This window comes from Phyllobates terribilis, unplaced genomic scaffold (genome assembly GCF_046119375.1).
Source record: "Phyllobates terribilis strain yellow unplaced genomic scaffold, ASM4611937v1 Scaffold_235__1_contigs__length_3068650, whole genome shotgun sequence".
In the NCBI taxonomy this organism is placed as follows: Eukaryota; Metazoa; Chordata; class Amphibia; order Anura; family Dendrobatidae; genus Phyllobates; species Phyllobates terribilis.
In genome coordinates this window covers 1,451,772-1,476,708 of record NW_027362995.1, presented here as the reverse complement: position 1 = coordinate 1,476,708, position 24,937 = coordinate 1,451,772, and the positions used below count along the sequence as shown (strand labels likewise).

At 44.7% G+C, this 24,937-nt stretch overlaps 1 protein-coding gene across 1 annotated transcript; it reads right to left on the bottom strand.

Moving 5' to 3' along the window:
* Positions 1-9,076: 9,076 nt before the first annotated feature.
* LOC141215257 (uncharacterized) lies at positions 9,077-23,150 on the bottom strand. Its single transcript, XM_073665579.1, has 10 exons — positions 23,062-23,150; positions 15,794-16,184; positions 15,628-15,698; positions 15,426-15,479; positions 14,880-15,260; positions 14,673-14,796; positions 14,492-14,589; positions 14,197-14,287; positions 11,166-12,234; positions 9,077-11,094 (listed from the first exon to the last, which is right to left on the bottom strand). Exons 5-10 carry the CDS (start codon positions 15,054-15,056, stop codon positions 10,716-10,718), a joined length of 1,938 nt encoding a protein of 645 aa, XP_073521680.1. The 5' UTR covers positions 15,057-15,260; positions 15,426-15,479; positions 15,628-15,698; positions 15,794-16,184; positions 23,062-23,150; the 3' UTR covers positions 9,077-10,715.
* Positions 23,151-24,937: the final 1,787 nt, after the last annotated feature.

Sequence of the window (24,937 nt, the reverse complement as noted above, 5' to 3'; positions counted from 1 at the left end):
TTGTGAACCTCTGAAAAAAAGGACAGCGCTAAACAGAGGCCAGATAGAGTCCAGAGAAACTCTGCTGCCTCTTTATAGTGAATAGATCCCTTGGGGTAGGGTTAGGGTTGTGTTAGGGTTAGGGTTGGGGTTAGGATTAGGGTTACAGTTAGGACTAGAGTTGTGTTAAGGTTAGGGTTATGTTAGGGTTGCGATTTTTTCAAAAGTAAAGAAAAAAATGATGAGGATATGGCGATGTCACGGGTGTGTCGCCACGAAGATCGTCACGATTACACAGCCTGACTTCTCGCAGCTGAGTTTTTGGTGCTTTGTGTTTTTCGGCAGTGAGGGAGTTAATTCTCTCTCTCTCTGTGCTAGAGGAGGTCCAGCCTCGCCCAGCTGCAATCAATGCTGCTGTAGTGAGACTCCTTCAAATGCCCGCCGGTCTGTTAGGGAAGTGTCGGTGAAAGCATTTCATGCAGACTAACAGAGCGGATCGTGGTATTTGGAGTTTCAGAGATAAGTGTATTCGGAGAGTTTTTTCCCTTCCTCGCTTTATCATTTATCTCCTTTCCCGTTGGTGTTCCCTCTGTTGTAGTTGTGTAGTTTTTGTATGCAAGGTGGTTTTGGTTTTTCCCTTGTACTGTCTCGTTCGTCAAAGTACTGAGTGTGGGCATATTATTACTCGTCCCCTTTTGTTGTGATCGGGGTCCTTCTCAGGACTAGATTACTTAGGTGCAGGGATCCTCAGGAGGTAGGGGTTACGCTGGCGGCCTGGACCTCTGTACCTTTAACAGTACCTCCAGGTAGAGGGATTAGTCAGGGCCCCAGCTTAGGGTCAGCTTAGGCCCCCTACCTCCAGTACACAGAGACAGCGTGACATTTTCACCGACCACTTAGATTTTCTCCAGCTACCATGGATCCAGTAGCCGGTCTAGCTCGGCAGTTGCAGAGTTTGTCCATGGAGCTGGCGAACGTTAGGTCCAAGGTTTTGTATCCTCAGGAGCAAGCCGGACCAGAACCTAAAGTAGCTCTCCCTGACAGGTTCACTGGGGGGCGGGACAAGTTTTTTGTTTTCCGGGAGGCATGCAAGTTGTACTTTCGGCTGCGGCCTCGGTCATCGGGGAGTGAAGAACAAAGGGTGGGAATTGTCATCTCGCTCCTACAAGGGGACCCACAATCTTGGGCGTTCTCTCTTCCCTCGGGTTCCCTGGCTCTCCAGTCAGTGGATAGGTTTTTCGCTGCTCTGGGACTCGTATATGATGACCCGGATCGGATCTCCCTTGCTGAGTCTAAGTTACGTAGGATCCAGCAGGGAGATCGTCCGGCGGAGGAATTCTGTTCGGAGTTCCGTAGGTGGGCCACGGACACCCAGTTGAATGACCCGGCTCTTAGGAGCCAGTTTTGTCAAGGTTTATCCGACAAATTACAGGATGTGTTGGCACAGTATGACTCTCCCGCGTCACTGGAAGCCGCTATGGCCCTTGCTATTCGCGTTGACAGACGGCTTCGGGAGAGGTGCGGGATAACTCCACCCCCTGTGATGACTCCACCTCCTACAAGGTCCCCTCATATGGTGGTTCCCCTGGTCAGTCCAGAGGAGCCTATGCAATTAGGAGGGACATCATTTCGGGGGAGGGGACCGGTGGTGCGCCATAAGACAGGAAGGTGTTTCTTCTGCGGGAGAAAGGGACATTTTATTGGGGGGTGTCCATCCCGTCCCTTGCAGAGTGAAGAGTCGTCGGAAAACTGTTGATCCCAGGTTGTGTGGTGGACGGCAATCTGGGAGTAGGTATTTCGTCCCTAGGTTCGTCTCAGTTTCTCGTACCTGCGGAGGTGGTGGTGGGTACGAGAACTGAGAGGATATCTGTTCTTCTGGATAGTGGGGCCGGGGCTAATCTGGTGGACGCTCGGTTTGCCCGGGTTCAAGGTATGCGATTGAGTGAGTTGGCTAAACCCATCCCCATATTCTCGATCGATGCCAGGCCTCTCGGTCAGGGAAGTTTTTTGCAAGCTGTGCATAACGTAAAACTTCAAGTGGGGGCGATACATAAAGAACTGTTGTCTTGCTACGTGTTGGAGGGTCTTCCCACTCCTATAGTGTTGGGCCTTCCTTGGTTAACTAAGCATAACCCGGTTATTAATTGGCAATCCAGAGAGATAAGCCAATGGAGTAAATTCTGTAATAAAAACTGCATGAACACGGTCATCGGTGCGGTTACTCCTTGGGTCTTACCTCCATTTCTGGCGGACTTTGAGGATGTATTCTCGGAGAAAGGGTGTCAGGAACTACCTCCTCATCGCGAGTATGACTGTTCTGTAAAACTGCTCCCTGAGGCCAAGTTACCTAAAGCTAGGTTGTATAACCTTTCTGGTCCTGAGAGGCAGGCCATGAAGGATTATATTTCAGAAAGTCTGGCTAAGGGGCATATTAGACCTTCATCTTCACCGATGGCTGTGGGGTTCTTCTTTGTTAAGAAGAAAGATGGAGGCCTACGCCCTTGCCTGGATTTCCGTGAACTTAATCGGATTACGGTCCGAGATCCGTATCCGCTCCCACTTATTCCCGATCTCTTTAATCAGATCGTGGGCGCCAAATGGTTCTCTAAGTTGGATCTTAGGGGGGCGTACAATCTGATTAGGATGAAGGAGGGGGATGAGTGGAAGACGGCGTTTAACACTCCGGAGGGGCATTATGAGAACCTTGTCATGCCATTCGGTCTGACTAATGCCCCGGCGGTGTTCCAACACTTTGTTAATGACATTTTTCGCCGACTGGTGGGACAGTTTGTTGTCATATATCTGGATGATATCTTAATTTACTCGCCGGATCTGGTGTCTCATCAGGAGCACGTTAGGCAGGTGTTACAGATCTTGCGGGATAATAAACTGTATGCCAAATGGGAAAAGTGTGTGTTCGCCGTACAGGAACTCCAGTTTTTAGGCTTCCTGGTTTCAGCATCCGGTTTTCGTATGGACCCTGGGAAAGTGCGGGCAGTTCTTGAGTGGGATCGGCCAGAGAATCTTAAGGCACTACAACGTTTCCTGGGGTTTGCTAATTATTACCGGAAGTTCATTCGTAATTTCTCGTCCATGGTTAAGCCTCTCACAAACATGACTAAAAAGGGGACGGATTTTTCTAGGTGGTCTGACAAGGCTTGTCAAGCATTTTCCTCCTTGAAAAAATGTTTTGCCTCGGCACCCATACTCATTCAACCTGATGCGTCACAGCCATTCATTGTAGAGGTAGACGCTTCCGAGGTAGGGGTGGGAGCAGTATTGTCACAAGGTTCGTCCCCTGGTAAGTGGCATCCGTGCGCCTTTTTCTCTAAAAAATTGTCGTCCGCTGAGAGGAATTACGATGTCGGCAATAGGGAACTCTTGGCCATTAAGTTAGCTTTTGAGGAGTGGCGCCATTTTTTGGAGGGGGCAGTCCATCCGGTCACCGTCATCACCGATCACAAGAACCTGCTATATCTGGAGTCCGCGAAACGTCTGAATCCCAGACAAGCTAGGTGGTCATTGTTTTTTACCAGGTTTAATTTTGTCGTTACATATCGTCCTGGGTCAAAAAATGTAAAGGCGGATGCCTTATCTCGTAGTTTCCCTGGGGCCGGGAATACGGACGACCCGATTCCTATCCTTCAGGAGGGGGTGGTGGTTTCGGCAGTATGCTCTGAGCTGGAGGAGGAGGTATTGGAGGCTCAGGGGGACGCCCTGTTGGACCTCTGGGGAGACTGTTTGTTCCAGATCAGTTGCGACAAAAGGTGATCGAGGCACACCATAACTCAGTTTTTGCAGGACACCCGGGGAGTAAAGCAACTGTGGATCTCCTCTCGCGTCGGTTTTGGTGGCCTAACTTACATAAGGAGGTGGTAACTTTTGTCGTGTCCTGTGGGGTTTGTGCGCGCTCTAAGACCTCACATACCCGTCCGTCTGGGGCCCTCTTACCTTTGAAGATCCCGGAGCGTCCTTGGACTCATCTGTCTATGGACTTTATTACGGACCTCCCTCCGTCTTCGGGTAAAATGGTCATACTCGTTGTAGTGGACAGGTTCAGCAAGATGGCACATTTTATCGCTCTTCCTGCTCTCCCTAATGCTAAAACTCTTGCGCAGGTGTTCATTGGGGAGATTGTGAGGCTTCACGGGGTACCCTCCGAGGTGGTGTCTGATCGGGGGTCTCAGTTTGTGTCCAAGTTCTGGAAGGCGTTTTGTGCACGGCGGGGGATGCATTTGTCGTTCTCATCGGCTTTTCATCCTCAGACCAATAGTCAGACGGAACGAATGAACCAGAGCTTGGAGACATATCTCCGGTGTTTTGTGTCAGAGAACCAGGAGGACTGGGCTTCTTTCTTACCTCTGGCAGAGTTTGCTCTTAATAATAGGCGGAGCGAGTCCACTGGTAAGTCCCCGTTTTTTGGGGCATATGGTTTTCACCCCCAGTTTTGTACTTTCAGTAGAGGGGGCTCTTCGGGGGTTCCTGAGGAGGAACGATTTTCCTCATCACTCGCTTCAGTATGGAGAGGGGTGCTGAAGAATCTGAATACTATGGGGAACCGATACAAACGTATGGCTGATAGGAGGAGAGTGTCTGGTCCGGACCTAAGTGTGAACGATCGGGTATGATTGTCTACCAGGAATATTAAACTTAAGGTTCCCTCCTGGAAACTGGGTCCCAGGTTCATCGGGCCGTACAGAATCAGTTCTATAATTAATCCGGTGGCATTCCGTCTTGACCTCCCCCCTACGTTTAAAATTCACAACGTGTTCCACAGATCGTTGCTTAAGAGGTATGTGGCGCCGGTGGTACCGTCACCTTTACCTCCCCCTCCAGTGGTGGTCAATGGTAACTTGGAGTTCCAGGTATCGAGGGTCATCGATTCACGCTTTAATCGCCGGTCCCTTCAGTACCTGGTTCATTGGAAAGGGTATGGTCCTGAGGAGAGGATGTGGGTTCCTGCGTCAGATATTAACGCAGACCGATTAGTTCGGGCCTTCCACACGACTCACCCGGATAAACCTGGCCCTGAGGGTCCGGAGGCCCCTCGTAGAAGGGGGGGTACTGTCACGGGTGTGTCGCCACGAAGATCGTCACGATTACACAGCCTGACTTCTCGCAGCTGAGGTTTTGGTGCTTTGTGTTTTTCAGCAGTGAGGGAGTTAATTCTCTCTCTCTCTGTGCTAGACGAGGTCCAGCCTCGCCCAGCTGCAATCAATGCTGCTGTAGTGAGACTCCTTCAAATGCCTGCCGGTCTGTTAGGGAAGTGTCGGTGAAAGCATTTCATGCAGACTAACAGAGCGGATCGTGGTATTTGGAGTTTCAGAGATAAGTGTATTCGGAGAGTTTTTTCCCTTCCTCGCTTTATCATTTATCTCCTTTCCCGTTGGTGTTCCCTCTGTTGTAGTTGTGTAGTTTTTGTATGCAAGGTGGTTTTGGTTTTTCCCTTGTACTGTCTCGTTCGTCAAAGTACTGAGTGTGGGCATATTATTACTCGTCCCCTTTTGTTGTGATCGGGGTCCTTCTCAGGACTAGATTACTTAGGTGCAGGGATCCTCAGGAGGTAGGGGTTACGCTGGCGGCCTGGACCTCTGTACCTTTAACAGTACCTCCAGGTAGAGGGATTAGTCAGGGCCCCAGCTTAGGGTTAGCTTAGGCCCCCTACCTCCAGTACACAGAGACAGCGTGACAGGCGACTAGTGTTGAGCGCAAGTGACATACATAACATAGTAACATAGTTTGTAAAGCCGAATAAAGACTTGCGTCCATCAAGTTCGACCTGTTAGTACTGTAATTGCTAAAGTTGATCCAGAGGAGGGCAAAAACCCCAAATGATTTATCCAATCTTCACCTGAGGAAAAATTCCCTCCCGACTCTGAAACCAGCAGTCAGAATAAATCCCTGTATCAACCTACTATTTTATTTTATTTTTAAGTATATGCTGAAATCTGCCTGGTATCTAGAAATGCATCCAGTCCCCGCTTGAACTGGTGTAGTGAATCTGACATTACCGTCTCCTCACTCAGTGAATTCCATATTCTCACTGCTCTTACCGTAAAGAACCCCTTCCTATGCTGGTGCTGGAACCTTTTCTCTTCCAGTCTTAGTGAATGCCCTCTTGTTACCGTAATATCCCTCCTTTTGAACAAATCCCGGGCAAGATCTCTATACTGTCCCCTAACATATTTGTACACATTTATTATGTCCCCCCTCAACCTTCTCTTTTCCAGGCTGAATAGTCCTTGTTTTGTCAACCTCTCTGGGTATTGCAGTCCCTCCATTCCCTTTATTAATTTTGTTGCCCTCCTTTGTACCTTTTCAAGCTCATTTATATCCTTTCTATATATTGGGGCCCATAACTGAGCACAGTATTCCAAGTGTGGTCTGACCAGAGCTTTGTACAGTGGAAGAACAATGTTCTCATCCTTTGCAGCTATACCTCTTCTGATACATCCCATTACCCTGTTTGCCCTTACAGCAGCTTCCTGACTTTGGGCACTCCAATTTAGTTTGCTATCAATTAAGATGCCCAAGTCCTTCTCCATCTCTGAATGCCCCAATGATTTCCCATTCAGTGAGTACTGGTGACTTCCATTTTTCCTTCCCATATGTATGACCTTACATTTCTCCTCGTTAAACCTCATTTGCCATTTAATGCTCCACCTACCCAGCTTATCCAAATCCCTCTGTAGGTCTGCACTGTCCTCTTTTGTATTAATTGTTTTACATAACTTTGTGTCATCTGCAAATATTGATATTTTACTATTTATCCCGTTGACTATGTCGTTAATAAAGATATTAAATAACATTGGGCCTAGTACAGACCCCTGTGGTACCCCACTAGTGACGCTTACCCAATCTGAGTATATTCCATTTATAACCACCCTCTGCCTTCTATGCTTTAGCCAGTTAGCTACCCACTTGCAGACATTTTCCCCCAGCCCCATCATTCTCATTTTGTATACCAACCTATTATGTGGCACGCTATCGAACGCTTTTGAGAAGTCGAGATACACGACATCCATTGGTTCTCCCTGATCTACTCGAGAGCTAACCTCCTCGTAGAAGTCAATCAGGTTTGTTTGGCAGGAGCGATTCCTCATGAATCCATGTTGGTTCGGGATTAAAAGATTATTAGCATCAAGATGCTCCGTAATTGCCTCTTTAATGAAGCTTTCAAAAATTTTGCCCACAACGGACGTCAGACTCACCGGCCGATAGTTTCCGGCGTCACTTTTCGCTCCCTTTTTGAATATTGGCACTACATTCGCCTGTCGCCAATCAAGTGGTACAGACCCAGTCTCAGAGTCCTTAAATATAAGATATAACGGTCTATCACTTTACTTAGTTCCCTTAGTACCCGTGGGTGTATGCCATCAGGTCCTGGTGATTTGTTTATTTTAATGTTACTGAGGCGTTTCTGTACCCCAGCTTGGGTTAGATTTGTCATACTTAGTGGAGGATTAAGCTTGTCACTTCTCATTTCTCCTGTTAGTTCTATTTCCTTTGTGAAAGTTGTCGAAAAAAAATTATTTAATAGATTAGCTTTATCCTCATCTTTCTCTATGATTTTGCCTTCCTCACTTTTTATCGCTCCAATATTATCCGATTTAATCCTTTTACTATTTATATACGTAAAGAACAGTTTGGGATTTGATCTACTTTCCCTAGCAATACGTTTCTCTGTTTCCTCCTTCGCTATTTTTATTTGTTTTTTTACAGGTTCTCGTTTTTTCCTTGTAACACATTAGTGCCTCCTTACTGTTTTCCTGTTTTAATCTCTTGAATGCCTCTTTTTTGCTATTTAACGCCCCTTTTACGTTCTTGTTCAACCATATTGGTTTCCTCTTATTTCTGGCCCTTTTATTCCCATATGGTATATACCTCTCGCACTGAGTATTCAGAATTCTTTTGAAGGTTTCCCATTTACTATTCGTATTTCCTTGATTAAGAACTTTGTCCCAGTCAATAAGTTGAAGGTTTTCTATCAGCTGATCAAACTTCGCCCTCCTAAAGTTTAATGTTTTTGTTGTTCCCTTATTGATAACCCTACTGAAGGGCATTTTGGTGTTTTCAGAAATACTGCTGATACCACTACGTCACTAGAAAGTCAGCGGGAACTTAAGGAGATAATTGTCAGGAAGAAAGGGTTTAGGTTCATGGAGAACTGGGCTGACTTCTCTGTCGGCTACAGGCTGCACCTCAATGGGGAGAAAGCAGATGTGCTGGGGAAAAAAAATGGTCAGATGGATGGAGGAGCTTTCAAACTAGGATCTGGGGGAGGGAGGGTAGCCGTGCAAATAAGGGGGTAGAATAGACAGAGTGAGACATTCAAGGAAAGTAAGGAGGCGAGTAGCAGTAATAAATGTGCTAATAGTATTAAATGTCTGCAGGCAAATGAAAGAAGTCTTGAAAACAAAATGAATGAATTAGACTCTTAGGTCAGCCACAGATTACAGAAACCTGGTTGGATGAAAGCCATGACTTGGTGTCAAACATAGATGGTTACACTACATTCAAATGGATAGGAAAGAAAAATAGGTAGACGGGTGGGTATTTTCGTTAAAACCAACTTAAGACCTCAAGCTCAATGACGACATGGGGGGCAGTTTCGACAATGTACAGCACACATGCCCAACTCTTGGTGATTATATTTGACCCACGACACCAGAACCACCACACCTATGTGGGGCCATTATTCTGCATGGAGGACTTTGTGGGATCCATTTTACTGTATGGAAAGCTTTGTGGGGCCAATCATACTGAATGGAGGACTTTGTGGGGCCCATTATTCTGTATGGAGGACTATGTGGGGCCCATTATACTGTATACTGGTTGGTCCACAACTTTGTCCAAGTTTTTCATTTTGGCCCTCTACATGTTTTGAGCTTTACATCCCTGATGTAAAGTCAGTATGGGTAATGTACATGGAAATGGCAATAATGGAAAGCTACTTTGCTACAAGCCTCCTAATATAGCTAAACATGAAGAGGATGATATGCTGCAACAAATTAAAAAGGCAACAAAAACAAGTCATGGTCAAAAGTGTTGGATCCCTTGAAATTGTGCCAGAAAATGAAGTAATTCTCCCAGAAAATTATTGCAATTACATGTTTTATTATACACGTTTATTTCCTTTGCGGTTATTGAAACAGCACAAGAAAACAGAGAAAAAAAAGGCAAATTGAACATAATTTCACACAAAACCACATAAAATAGGTCGGACAAAATTATTGACACCTTGCCAAAATTGTGGGTAAACAACTCTGTTTCAAGCATGTGAAGCTTGTTCAAACGCAATTGTGGCAAGTAACAGGTGTGGGCAATAAGAAAATCACAACTAAAACCAGATAAAAAAGGGAGAAGTTGATTCAATCTTTGCATTGTGTGCATATGTGTGGCACACTAAGCATGGAGAAAACAGAAAAAGGAGAAGAGAACTGTCTGAGGACTTGAGAACCAAAATTGTTGAAAAATATCAATAATTTCAAGGTTATAAGTCCATCTTTTGAGATCCGGATGTTCCTCTGTCCAATGTGCAACATAATCAATAAATTTACAAACACATACAGTCAAATATGGTGGAGCTTCAAAGAGGTTTTGGGGTTGTTTTGCTGCCTCAGGTCAGGTACCTTGACTGTGTGCAAGGAATCATGAAATCTGAAGATTAGCAAAGGATTTTGGGGCACAATGTAGTGCCTAGTGTCAGAAAGTTGGGTTTGCGTGCTAGGTCATGGGTCTTCCAGCATGACAATGACCCCAAACATACTTCAAGAAGCACCCAGAAAATGGATGGAAACAAAGTGCTGGACAGTTCTGACTAGCAATGAATCCGGATCTAAATCCCATTGAACACCTGTGGAGAGATCTTAAAATTGCTGTTTGGAGAAAAACTTTAAAATTTGAAAGTCCTCAGTGGAGGATACCATCTTTTCAGTTAGCCATTAGTCAGTAAGCTTTCTAGACTACTCAGGTCTTTCATCAGGCATAGTATAACACAAAATCTGAAGAGTCACATATTTATACACAACAGGGCACAGGAATAATGCAATAGATAAGACAAGTGACGTGAAGCAGAACTATCAGTTTCGGAAAGGGATAAGCAGTTGTGGCGGTAAATATGTGTGGACACAAGTAGATCTATTCTTTTTTTCTTTTTTTGGGTGGTGATGAGAATTCATCCTTGTTTTAAGTTTTTGCCTGGTCTCCCCTACATACAGACCCCCAGTTGGACATTTGCTACATATAATTAAGTACATTACATTAGTTGTGATGCAGCTGAAAGTCCCTGGGATCTTGTGGTCCTGATGTGAGTTGGGAATCTTTATCTTGTCCGTGGTCATTATAAATGGATGGGTTTTACGTACACAGTTGGTGAGGATAAATTTTGTAAGTTTCACCACAAAGGTGAAACTATCCTCCCGGTCAGTTTGCTTTCCCTCCCAGTACCTTTTAATTCTAACAGTGATGAGTTTCTGGGAGATTATACTTGTTCCTTTTATTTTTGGTTCTCCTTAGCTTGCCTTCTTTGCCCTATATGAATGTGTTTTTGTTTCTCATTCAGAGTTTTCATATTTTACTTCATACTTTCCTTTCCCCTTGTTGAGAGTGTTTTGCAGCCTCCTCTCTGGTTCCTCAGGAGGTATGAGAAACTCCTCAATAGCTTATTAGTTAGTTAGGTGTGTGGTGGCATTTTTAGTTGTGCAGCTAGGTTTTTTTTCTAGTTTCTACAGACACTAGTTGGGTGTAGTTGCGGCATTCTCCCCTGTGTGGGTTCTCTGGTGGCTATCAAGATGCGCTTTCTGGTTAAAACATTTCCCACATTTTGAACATGAAAAAGGCTTCTCCCCTGTATGAGTTCTCTGGTGCTTATCAATATCTGGTTTCTGGTTAAAACATTTCCCACATTCTGAACAAGAAAAAGGCTTCTCTCCTGTGTGAGTTCTCTGATGTTTGATAAGACTTGATTTCTCTGTAAAACATTTCCCACATTCTGAACATGAAAAAGGCTTCTCCCCTGTGTGAGTTTTGTGATGTTTGGTAAGAGTTGATTTCTCTGTAAAACATTTCCCACATTCTGAACAGGAAAATGGCTTTTCTCCTGTGCGAGTTCTCTGATGGTTGATTTCTCTGTAAAATATTTCCCACATTCTGTACAGGAAAATGGCTTCTCCCCTTTGTGAGTTCTCTGATGTTTATTAAGATATGATTTGTGTCCAAAACATTTTCCACAATCTGAACATGAAAAAGGCTTTTCCCCTGTGTGAGTTCTCTGATGTTTGGTAAGATTTGATTTCTTTGCAAAAGATTTCCCACATTCTGAACATGAAAATGGCTTCTCCCCTGTGTGAGTTCTCTGATGTACAATAAGATTTGATTTCTCTGAAAAACATTTCTCACATTCTGAACAGGAAAATGGCTTCTCTCCTGTGTGAGTTCTCTGATGGTTGATAAGAGTTGATTTCTCTGTAAAATATTTCCCACATTCTGAACAGGAAAATGGCTTCTCCCCTGTGTGAGTTCTCTGATGTATACTAAGATATGATTTCTGTACAAAACATTTCCCACAATCTGAACATGAAAAAGGCTTCTCCTCTGTGTGGTTTCTCTGGTGCTTAAGAAAACTAGATTTCTGGTTAAAACATTTTCCACATTCTGAACATGGAAAAGGCATCTGCCCTGTGTGAGTTCTCTGATGTATATTAAGATTTGATTTCTGGTTAAAACATTTTCCACATTCTGAACAGGAAAATGGCTTCTCCCCTGTGTGAGTTCTCTGATGTGCGATAAGATTTGATTTCTCTGTAAAACATTTACCACATTCTGAACAGGAAAAAGGCTTCTCCCCTGTGTGAGTTCTCTGGTGCCTAACAAGATCTGATTTCTGATTAAAACATCTCCCACACTTGGAACAAGAAAATCTATTCTTCTCTGTGTGAATTTTTTGAGGTTTAAGAAAAGACTTTTTGAGAGGAAAACTATTTCTATATTCTGAACGTGAAAATGGCTTCTTTGCTTTAGAAGCAGTTTGTTTTTTAATGCTTGTTTTGTGACTTTGATTTTCCTTAGTAGTCGGTAATGAATCAGAAGACAGGACCTGTATCAAAGGATCAGATGACAGATCTTTGCTGTGAAGGGATGATGGTAAATCTGGAGAAATGTCATTCATTTCAATTATATCCTGTTGGATCTGAAAATTATCTGATTTGAAAACTGAAAATGTCAGCTGTCCCTCTGATCTCCTGGTACAGACATCTGCCAAGAATAAAACCAATTATTATTTTTAATAAAAAATCCTTGAATTTTATATTTTTGAACATTTCTACTTAAACTCTCCATAAAAAAGGCAAGTTATATAAAAAAAAATTCACTTATTCACCAGGACAATGACTGTCTAATAGGAAACTTCATAGGATGGATCAGTAGAGCGAGTTCCACTGTTTTTTCATTCTGCCTCCAAAATATGGAATAAAAAGCCACCAAACAATGTTATGTAGGCGAAAATAATACCAATAAAAACTTCTACTTATTTGACAAAAAACAAGTCCCCACTCAGATCCATCATCTGTCAATGGAAAAACAGAGGTTTCCATATTACTAGTGGCTCAAAGGCTCTTGAAAAGCAACATGGCTTCCATAAACCAATCCAGCAATATCCACTCTCCCAAAGTCAGATCTCCCCCTCACTTCTGAGCTTTGCAGTAGTTTATGTGCCTAAGTCACATTCAGCATCCATGTATTTGGTATTACTATAATGAGAAGAACCCACTTAATTTACGGTGTGTGTCTCCTGGAGCACAATCTGGGCACTATGTGTTGGGTAATAAAATAGCATATTTGCAATTTTCACTCTCCAACATCCACTGCGTGCTAATTTCTGGAGAGTGACTGTAGAGTCAAAATAGTCACTTCTCCTATAAATTAATTCACTGAGGGTTATAATTTCCAAAATGGAGTCACTTTATGGGGATTTCTACTGCTTCTGCAAAAGGTGTGTCCCAACTCCTCTGGGACGTCTACTTCTCCTCCTGCTTCGACTTGTGTGAGGTCTACTTTTGACACCAGAAGCCGCCTTATTCATTCTGCAGGCGGCGCTGGTGATGGAAGAGACGTCAGAACCAGAAGCTCTGCGAGGCGCAGGCTCTGCGCAGCCACTAAGATTAGGGTTGCAGGGACCAGTAGTACCATCCAGTTTTGCAGTATGGGTGTGTGTGCTGTCCAGCTGGAATAATCTGCTCCCTACTTCAGCCATTTGGAAAGCGCCACACCCTACTAAAGGTGGAAGCATATTGACGGGAGCTGGCAGATGCAGCCTTGTTCTCCTCTGGTTCAGTCCTCTGTGCTCAGCTCCCGGCTTGTGTATTTGTTTCTGTTGTGACCTCGGCCCGTTTACTGACTACTCTTGTGTCTTCTGATTTTGTATTTTCTCTGCCCTCCTGTTCTGACCCGGCTATCTGACTATTCTTCTTCCCATGTCACTCCACAGAACAGCAGGTAACACCGTGGCCCAAGCCTAGGGGTCTCTGTGTAAGTCCAGATCCATGTAGAGAGGTTAAAGGGTGATGAGGAAAGTAATTTGTGAAATATGTAAATGGGGTAGTTAAGGCAAGCCTGTTCATGGTAGCCATCTTTTCAGCTTCCATGTGACCATGAACAGTGCCCCCAATACATTGTGTCTGCAAACTATTCCAGCAAAATCTGCATTCCTAATAGCTAAATGTCACTCCTTCCCTTCTTAACCTGCCATGTGCCCAGACAGTAGTGTACAGCTGTATATAGGGTATTGTCAAATTCAAAAGAAGTTGGAAAATAATTTGTAAGGTCCATTTGTTTCTTATTATCCTTTGTGAAAAATTTCAAAGTTATCACCACATAAAGTGACATCTGTCAGATTTGAAAAATGGGGCCTGATCATCTGCACATTCTGCGTACGCTGTCATTTGGCTTTGTAGTTTACAGACCTGGGCAGGTAACGGTCAGCATCATCTAATCCCAGGGGGTAGGTGGATCCTCCAGGTTGTAAGTTCTATAGAAAAGGGCTTTCACAATTTCCCAAAGTAATCTGAACATTTTCGGACGGAGGAGAATGTTGTGGTCTAGCGGCAAAATGGTGATCACAAGATTGTGATACAGCCGGACTACACAAACGATAAAGCAGCCACAGCCGGTGACTGAGAAGAATCTGTGACTTCTCAGTATTTAGTGATTACTACTCACCTGGGTAGTCATATGTAGGAATCTCCTCTTTACACCGCTCATCATCCCTCACATATGTCTCTGTAGTATTACTATGGGTCAGATCTTCACCCTGAAACAAATATTGTAAAAGTCACAGACAGATGGAGAAGTCACATCTATGATTGGCTCTAATCCTGCCATCTCCACCGTTCTCATTACACAAATATAAAACATAATAATGGTGGATAAAACAAGACTGAATCCAAAAATACAAAACCTTTACAGCCGTCTACACATCATAGGGGAGATCTCATGACTCCTTCTCTCCATCTACCTGATGATCCTGAGGAACATTGGGATCTTCTTGTTTACAGTCCTGTGGAAGAAGAGGACGGTGACATCTCTCTGGTGTTGTCCTCTTACTGGATAGATCTGGAGGAAACACATACAGGGACTGAATTCATTCTTTACATACAGATAATTATAGGCCGTGTGAATTTAGTCCTGTCTATTACCTGGTGATGTGAGGGGCTGGGGAACCTCCATCATGACGTTCTTGTATAGATCTTTGCGTCCTTCTAAATACTCCCACTCCTCCATGGAAAAATAGACGGCGACATCCTGACACCTTATAGGAACCTGACACACACAATGATACCGTCATCTCCCCGATCCCTTCATAGTGTTACTGTATAATGTCCCATCATTCCCAGGAGTGTCACCTCTCCAGTCAGCAGCTCAATCATCTTGTAGGCGAGTTCTAGGATCTGGTCATTGATGTCCTCATGTATCAGGGGGTGAGGTGGAGGCCCCGTGATTAATCTCTGGTTATGGAGAGACACAGTAATAAATCTCACTCCAGACATTTCCAGAGTTCTCACCTCTCCAGTTCTGTTCATCTGTTATTCCCATAGATAAGAATGATGTAATGTGACGTCATCAGAATCTCTCACCTCTCCTGTAAGCCGGAAGAGGATCTCTAGGGTGAGGTGTAATATCCTCTCCGCCATCTTGTCTCTGTCCATATCCATCTTTGATGGGTAAATCAGAAAATTTTTCTTATATAGAAGATCTTCACTGAGAGGATCCGATATTGTAGAGACCTGAAGGAGAAAAAGATAAGCTGATGGAACATTATAAAAATCCTGTGTAATAATACAACTATTGGAGATAATGAGAGGAAACATATAAGGAGATTTATTATTTTACAGTATTTAGTTTTCTTCATTATATCTAGTAATAAAACCTTTATATTTTAGGACACATACAGCAAGCAGTTTCTTCCTTGGAGTCTGCAGCTGAATACGTTTCTCATAGACGCACTGTCAGGGAAATATTGAGAAAATATTAACAATTTCTCCCAAACCCCTCTTAAACAGTGTATAATATTTCGTCAAACCCCATTAATGCGGATACAACATCATAGTATAGAGCAAGTATATATACAAATTGAAGAGAGGCGACACCTACTAGCCTCCTGGATGGTATTCAAAGGTAGGAATTCAAAAGTGTGGAGATATGGTGACACTGGTTACTTGGGTCTGCAGAAAAGAGCAGAGAGTGGCAGACTCAGAGTTATCAGCTGAGAGGGACTGTGGAGGCAGAGATAGACCGAATAGAGCTGGACGTAGCATACCTGTGACCCCTAGTTCCTGGTTATAAGGTGGTACTGCACGTAGTGGCTTAGAGGAACGCGGTGTCCACCGCTAGTTCCTGGTGCTGTGAGCGTTGTCAGGGGCAGGATGGTATCAGCTGACCAATTGCCACCAATCCCGCAGTGCTGTGTAGTGTGCACTTCGGAAGTGCACGTGTGACGTCACCGGAAGTGACGCGTTGCTCCCAGGAAGCTGTGCGTTCCGCAGGCTGGTGTAAATGCGTTCCAGTGAGCCGGAAGTTTGAGTGCCAGGGAGAGAGAATGTGGGTTCCACCAGTATAGAGCATAAGACCCAATGGGCATGAGGCAGAGCCTTTGTTGGAGTGGAGAAGGATCCAGGAGAGGGGACAAGAGTGTGCCAGAGAGGAATAATCTGCAATAAAGGATACAATATATGAGTAGGATATGGAGATCAAAACATGTATATTATTGACCTATTCAAATTGAAGACCACATTTCCAAATGTCAAATACATTTCAACATAGGGTCACATAAGATCCCTGGGTGACAAGTTTCTCTATACCAATTGTTCAATGAGAACCAAACTCCAATCATAAAAAAACCTTATATAAAAAGCCAGTAGTTCATAGTCCCTATTAAGGCCTTTCGACTCTAAGAACTGTAATTCATGAATCCAGTAGGCTTATCTACGTTTGAGAAGGCTCACTCGGTCGCTTCCCCGACGTGGTGTCAAAACTTGTTCCAATAACTGGTATTTGAATTGAGAAATACTATGTCCTGCCGTGATAAACTGTTGGGGAATGGGTAACATTAGGATTTTGCACCAAATTGTGGACTTGTGCTTTGAAATCCTATCCATTATGGGCTGTGCCGTCTCCCCCACATAGATTCGGCCGAATGCACATTTAATAAGATATACCACATATGAACTGTCACATGTAAAGTACCCTTTGATGTTGTATATTTTGCCAGTTTGTGGGTGATGAACAATGCTACCCCTGAGGACATTGTTGCATTGACGACATTGGAGACATGGGAATGTGCCCATTTTGGGATTCTGCAAAAAACATTGTTTAGGACCTAGGTACGCTGCGCCCAAATCGGCACATACCAGAGAGTCTCTAATATTGGTTGCTCTCTTAAAACACGGTAGGAAGGGTTGTTGGAACGCAGGGATCGTGGAATAACCGGTTTGTAAGATGTTCCTGTGTTTCCTAATGGTTTTATGTAAGATGTAGGCGAAGGGGTGTAACGTGTGAACAAAGGGGATTCTGTCCTTCTGTCCTGTTTGGACGATCAGTTCTGGAATTCGACGCCTGGGGATGCAAGAAGCTAGGTGGATAGCCTCGTTCAGTGAATTTGGTCGACATTTCTTGTAACCTCTGATTGCGGATAGTTTCACTGGACACAATCCGTTTGACCCTCTGAAATCGTGATGTAGGTATAGATTTCTTCATCGACCTTGGATGATTGCTAGAAAAGTGTAATAGGCCATTGAGATCGGTGGGCTTGGAATAGTGGTCAGTTAGGTGGCCCTGTGTATCCTTGATCACCATGGTATCAAGGAAACTAACACGGCTTGAATCATATGTCATGGTGAAGCGTCTTGAAACCACAGACGTTTAATGTTGTGGGATTGATTGCATCAGATAAATGTCTTCTAATACATTTTTTTTAGCGACTCTGACGTGCATCCCACATATTATAGTTTACTCACTATACATTCTATTAAATGCACTGCTCAAAAAAATAAAGGGAACACTCAAATAACACATCCTAGATCTGAATGAATGAAATATTCTCATTGAATACTTTATTCTGTACAAAGTTGAATGTGCTGACAACAAAATCACACAAAAATCATCAATGGAAATCAAATTTATTAACCAATGGAGACCTGGATTTGGAGTCACCCCCAAAATTAAAAGTGGAAAAACACACTACAGGCTGATCCAACTTTGATGTAATGTCCTTAAAACAAGTCAAAATGAGGCTCCGTATTGTGTGTGGCCTCCACGTGCCTGTATGACCTTCCTACAACGCCTGGGAATTCTCCTGATGAGGTTCGCAAACTCCTGGACAGTCTGTGTTGTAACGTGACGTTGGTGGATGGAGCAAGACATGACCCAGCTTTCGTCCTTCTCCATCACAGCAACATCCCTTTAAAAACATATAAAAACTCGATACTGAGACTCTTGATCACGTCTGCTAGAGCATGTATTCCCTCGCTATGGAAAAGTAACACTATCCCGACAATCTCACTATGGTTCTCCAAAATAAATGAGATTATGTTAAGGGAGGAGCTCACCTACACGATCAATAACTCCCATGATAAATTTTATAAAACATGGTCCTACTGGAGTTTAAATCTTCCGCTGATAACTTTCCCCTATGAGGTCAAGGTAAAGTCTATACTTCAGGAGCCTCTCTGACGTTACCCTAACCCTTTTACCCATACATCCCTTCCCCCACTTCCCTTTGTCTTTGTGTATATTTGTGTTTTTGGTTTTAACTACTCGTTTTTTCTTTTATAACCCTTATTTGTTAACCAACATGAATATGTAATGACTTAATGTTTAAGTCAGAGTCACCACGCTGGTATATCCTAAAACACATTGAACCAATGTTCTACCAGCGACTCTACTTTGGATTGTGTTAACTTCTTTCATTTTGTTTTCAAATGTTTTGGAAATACTGGTTATTGTTATGGTTATGTGGTCATGTTTGACCTACTACTTGTTGCACAACTAGTACCCGGCGTTTGTATTTGTATTTCCTTTTCAAAACTTAATAAAGATAAATTTATAAAGGATAACCAAGTCAAAATGCGTTTGATATTTGTTTCTTGAAAAAAAAACTAGGTGAAAGTTTTCCGCCTTTTAGGATACAAAACTCAAACAAAATATGTAAAAGAATTTACAAAGTCTGGAGGATGGATCTCAGACATCGAAAAAACTAAGTTTGAAAGAGATATCAAAGACGAGTCAAATTCAATTTACACATGGAAATGAAAAACCAAGAGCTACTGTTCTGAAATACAGGTCGCACAATAAATTCAAAGGAAATAGAGGAGAGCGGAGGTCAGCTTCACAAATCCTAATGTGTCCATGGGTTCCTCTAATTATAATTCTCTGAGGACTTATCTGATGTATCAGTGGGATCAACTAAAGACAGATGGAACAAAAATAAATTCTCAAGTATTCCCCACAATTCAGCACAAAACAACAGGCCGGAAGAAAGCTCAAATGTGACCGGACATGTGCGTTCCATGCTGGAGTGCATCACGGTCTCCTATCTGCGAATGCGCATGTCCGGAAGCATGCGTTCCACGCCGGATCGCATAATGGTTTTGGATTGCATACCACCAACATAGAAAAGTCCTATCTCTGAGATCAGCGTCATGGGAGACTAAAAACAAGTATTTCACATCCTCCCATCATGCAATAGGCACGTAGATCTACTTTATCACTACATAAAATATGGGATGATGGCCCACAGTATATTCCTAAATGATCACATTAGACCCCCATTGCATAATTAGAGATACACAAGGATCATCACATTTGCTAGTTACTAAATAGTATATGTAGGATATAACTGATAAGAAATAATTCTGATATAGAAGCTCAGATATCTCGATGACGTACAATAATATGTGAACTCCAATCACTGGGAACTGAGTAGCAATGAATAGAGTATAAAATCCAAAATGTAATCCGGAATGGGGCTGTATTCACACAAAACAAGCATAGGAAATTGGCTCATTCAGTCCCTTAGGGTCTAGTCAATCCAGTCTGGAAATCCACTCACTTTCCTTTTTGAGGATATATCTATTGTGATCACCTCCTATCACATTGGGTTTAACCACATCAATGATACAAAAGGAGATGTCTCTGGTTTCACCTCGATGTACACTATTCATGTGTCTCGCTAATCGGGTGTCCTGACCATGGCATATGTCACCCAAATGCCCCCCACCCTCCTCCTAGACTCCCTCTTGGTCTTGCCTACATAATCTGTCCAAACACAAAAAATAAAACAAGAACCGGCAACTTTGTACGGGGAAGACAATTGGTCCAGGAATAGTGTACCGATGTCATACAATAAAGAAGTACGTTTTACGGACCGGTGAGTGCTACCCTTTCTTATTTGCTTACATGTTACCTATATAATCTAGGGGGCAGGTGCATGTGGCCATATATACAAGTCCTGAGGTTTTACAGTTGGAATAACCCCTCTGAAAAAAGTTTTTACTCGTGGAGGAACTCGAGAAAGATTTACATGGTCTCATCCAATTACATGTACAACATTCTCCACATCTAAAGAAACCACAGATTCTTCTATCTAGCCAAGTCCCCTTGGGTGCAGTTTTTTGGTAGAAACTATGCACTAAACGGTCCCTAATTGACCAACCCTTTCTGAAAGTTATTGTGGGAGTAGATCACACAGCACCCTCCGAGCTGGGTCGGCCACAAGTATATCCCAGGTCACTCTGATTGTCATAAGTTTTTCTTACTCATGCTACCCCATCTTTTTCTTGGTCTCTTGGTTAGGTATGGAGGAGTCTGTTTCTCCCATTTTTCTGCAAACGATGATGTGGAATCCAAAATGTACCATGAGTACCCTATAATCCCTTAATCTGGTGTTCAGGTCTATTGCCAGTATATTAAAATCTGTGACATTATGGCAGTACCTTCTCAACCATAAAAATTGACCCTTGGGTATTCCTCTTTTTATGGGGATGGGGTGGTGGCTATTCCACTTCAATAGTTTATTAGTGCTTGTAGGTTTATGGTAGATGAGTGTTCCTAGGGTCCCATTACGTTCTATCTAGATTAGTACATCCAGGAAAGTCAACTGGTTATAATTAAACTCCGATGTAAATCTCAGGCCGACTCTATTGATGTTCAGTTCTCTGACAAATTCAAAAGATTGTTCACTCGTCCCTGACCAGATGATTAAAATGTAGACTATATATTTGTACAATACCCCAATATATGAATGCCATCACTTATGATCATCCCTGAATATTGTGGATTCCTCCCACCAGCCAAGGAATAGGTTAGCATACGAGGGGGCACAAGGGCTCCCCATCGCAGTACCACTGAGCTGGTGGAAGTACTTCCTGTCAAAAATAAATAAGTTATGTGTAAGAGTGAATTTTAGAAGATCCTCCATGAAGTCATTATGTCTGCTACACTCTATTGATCTCGATTTCAATAAACGTCTTACTCCTCTGATACCATCATCATGCGGTATATTACTGTACAAAGCCTCGATATCTAGTGAGGCCTGCTCCCCTACATGCATGTATACATGCTCGAGGGTCTACATGTAGGGGAGCAGCCAAAGGGAAAACCAACTCCAGAGGGATTATTCCAACTGCAGGACCTCAGGCGGTACTGGGAGAACATTACACTGTGTGGGGGCATCATACATACTAAATAAGGGACATAATGGGGGCATTACACTGTGTGGGGGGCATCATACGTACTGCATAACGGGCATAATCGGGGCATTACACTGTGTGGGGGCATCATACATACTACATAAGGGGCATAATGGGGGCATTACACATACTACATAAGGGGCATAATAGGGGCATTACAATGTGTGGGGCATCATACATACTGCATAAGGGGCATAATGGGGGCATTACACTGTGTGGGGGGCATCATACATACTGCACAAGGGGCATAATGGGGGCATTACACTGTGTGGGGGGCATCATACGTACTGCATAAGGGGCATAATGGGGGCATTACACTGTGTGGGGCATCATACATACTACATAAGGGGCATAATGGGGGCATTACACTGTGTGGGGGCATCATACATACTACATAAGGGGCATAATGCATTACAATGTGTGGGGCATCATACATACTGCACAGGGGGCATAATGGGGGCATCCTACATCCTGTATAAGGGGCATAATGGGGGCATTACACTGTGAGGGGGCATCATACATACTACATAAGGGGCATAATGCATTACAATGTGTGGGGCATCATACATACTGCATAAGGGGCATAATGGGGGCATTACACTGTGTGGGGGCATCATACATCCTGCATATGGGGCATAATGGTGGCATTACACTGTGGGGGCATCATACATCCTGCATAAGGGGCATAATGGGGGCATTACACTGTGTGGGGGCATCATACATCCTGCATAAGGGGCATAATGGGGGCATTACACTGTGTGGGGGCATCATACATCCTGCATAAGGGGCATAATGGGGGCAGTACACTGTGTGGGGGGCATCATACATCCTGCATAAGGGGCATAATGGGGGCATTAAACTGTGTGGGGGCATCATACATCCTGTATAAGGGGCATAATGGGGGCATTACACTGTGTGGAGGCATCATACATCCTGCATAAGGGGCATAATGGGGGCATTACACTGTGGGGGGCATCATACATCCTGCATAAGGGGCATAATGGGGGCATTACACTGTGTGGGGGCATCATACATCCTGTATAAGGGGCATAATGGGGACATTACACTGTGTGGGGGCATCATACATCCTGTATAAGGGGCATAATGGGGGCATTACACTGTGTGGGGGGCATCATACATCCTGCATAAGGGGCATAATGGGGGCATTACACTGTGTGGGGGCATCATACATCCTGCATAAGGGGCATAATGGGGGCATTACACTGTGTGGGGGCATCATACATCCTGTATAAGGGGCATAATGGGGGCATTACACTGTGTTGGGGCATCATACATTCTGTATAAGGGGCATAATGGGGGCATTACACTGTGTGGGGGCATCATACATCCTGCATAAGGGGCATAATGGGGGCATTACACTGTGGGGCATCATACATCCTGCATAAGGGACATAATGGGGGCATTACACTGTGTTGGGGCATCATACATCCTGCATAAGGGGCATAATGGGGGCATTACACTGTGTGGGGGCATCATACATCCTGCATAAGGGGCATAATGGGGGCATTACACTGTGGGGGGCATCATACATCCTGTATAAGGGGCATAATGGGGGCATTACACTGTGTGGGGGCATCATACATCCTGCATAAGGGGCATAATGGGGGCATTACACTGTGGGGCCAGTAAAGGGGTCCTGTACTATGAGAACAATATGTTTCCTCCTTCCTGTCTCCATAGTTGGGTCGTATGTATCTATTACAGGAAACAGAACAAAAACCTTATGATTCTTATAAAGGGGCAACACAAGACCCCAAAAGAGTCTCCGTGCTGAAGGGGTTAATGCCCCCTGCGTCCAGTAATGGGGGCCTCCACATACCTCCACCTGCAGAGCCGCCACCACATATATGGCTGCTCTGTGCGCACAGGAGCTGTGATGAGGTCACAGGAGGGGAGGAGTCAGGGGTCACATGATCAGGGGCCTCAGTGGATGCAGGACTCTGCTGTGCTGGTTGTCATGGTGCTGGATGAGCTGAAGTTTATGTGTGGGGTCAGGAGGGGTTTACAGTGTGGATGTAGCAGAGCCGCGTGTGTACGAGGCGTACGGAGCAGAGCCGTGTGTGTACGAGGCGTACGGAGCGGAGCCGCGTGTGTACGAGGCGTACGGAGCGGAGCCGCGTGTGTACGAGGTGTACGGAGCGGAGCCGCGTGTGTATGAGGTGTACGGAGCGGAGCCGTGTGTGTACGAGGTGTACGGAGCGGAGCCGTGTGTGTACGAGGTGTACGGAGCAGAGCCACGTGTGTACGAGGTGTACGGAGCGCAGCCGCGCGTTTACGAGGTGTACGGAGCGGAACCGCGTGTATACGAGGTGTACGGAGCAGAGCCGCGTGTACGGAGCAGAGCCGTGTGTGTACGAGGTGTACGGAGCAGAGCCGCGTGTGTACGAGGTGTACGGAGCAGAGCCGTGTGTGTACGAGGCGTACGGAGCGGAGCCGCGTGTGTCCGAGGTGTACGGAGCGCAGCCGCGTGTGTCCGAGGCGTGCGGAGCCGCGCGTGTACGAGGCGTACAGAGCGGAGCCGCGCGTGCACGAGGCGTACGGAGCGGAGCCGCGCGTGCACGAGGCGTACGGAGCGCAGCCGCGCGTGCACGAGGCGTACAGAGCGCAGCCGCGCGTGCACGAGGCGTACGGAGCGCAGCCGCACGTGTACGAGGCGTGCGGAGCCGCGCGTGTACGAGGCGTACGGAACGGAGCTGCGCATGTACGAGATGTACGGAGCCCAGCCGCGTGTGTACGAGGTGTACGGAGCGGAGCCGCGTGTATGAGCTGTACGGGGCGGAGCAGCGCGTGTACGAAATGTACGGAGCAGAGCCGCGCGTGTACAAGGTTTACGGAGCGGAGCCACACGTGTATTAGGTTACGGAGCAGAGCGCGCATGTGTACGAGGCATATGGACTCCGGCGATGACACCGCACCTTTCCAGGGACATGACAGCTGATCAGTACAGCTGTCACGTGCCCCTAACTGCCACAGGTGCAGTTGCAATCCATCCATGGCTGTTAACATGTTACAGGGAATTTGTCACCCCTGGGACCTATCTGACCTCTAATATTGGGATCCAGGTGATAGAAGTATGAATCTATACTCACCTGTATGTCCCATATTAGAGGTCTACTTGCTGTGTAATAGCTTTTTATTAAATTAGTTTTGGCAAGCTTCACGCCTATTAGCTTCCTTTCCTTATCCCCCCTCCTCCCCTGCTCGTCACAGGGGCCTGTGACGTGCAGTTCCCGGCCGGATCCCGCGCCTGCGCAATTTGCCCTGTATGGACGGCGCTCTTCTTCCTGCCATCTGTGTAGCCAGGTGGAGCAGGAAACTTGTGCGCAGGCGCCGGTGAGTCACAATTGTGAAATTGCACTTTTTTTGCAATTTCACCACACTTTGAATTATTTTCCTGTTTTCCAGTACACAATATGGTAAAACCAATGGTGTTGTTCAAAAGTACAACTCGTCTTGCAAAACACAAGCCCTCACATGGCCATTGACGGAACAATAAAACATTTATGGCTCTGGAGAGAAAGGGAGCAAAAAACGAAATGGAGAAGCCCAAAGTGGTAAAGGGGTTAATATCAAATAATTATAAAAAACAAAATAGAAAAGCGTTAGAAAATATTTGTTTTTATTTCTTTCATATAGGAATCGAAGAAAACCAGCGTATGGATCTTTTCCAGCCTGGATGCCGGGTTATCTGGGCC

Coding starts and splice junctions, on each gene's coding strand:
- LOC141215257 (XM_073665579.1), bottom strand. CDS start 15,056: ATGAACAGAACTGGAGAGGTGAGAACTCTGGAAATGTCTGGAGTGAGA. Junction 14,590..14,672: donor CCAGCCCCTCACATCACCAG/GTAATAGACAGG, acceptor TGTTTCCTCCAG/ATCTATCCAGTAAGAGGACA. Junction 12,235..14,196: donor TCCTACATATGACTACCCAG/GTGAGTAGTAAT, acceptor TATTCTTGGCAG/ATGTCTGTACCAGGAGATCA.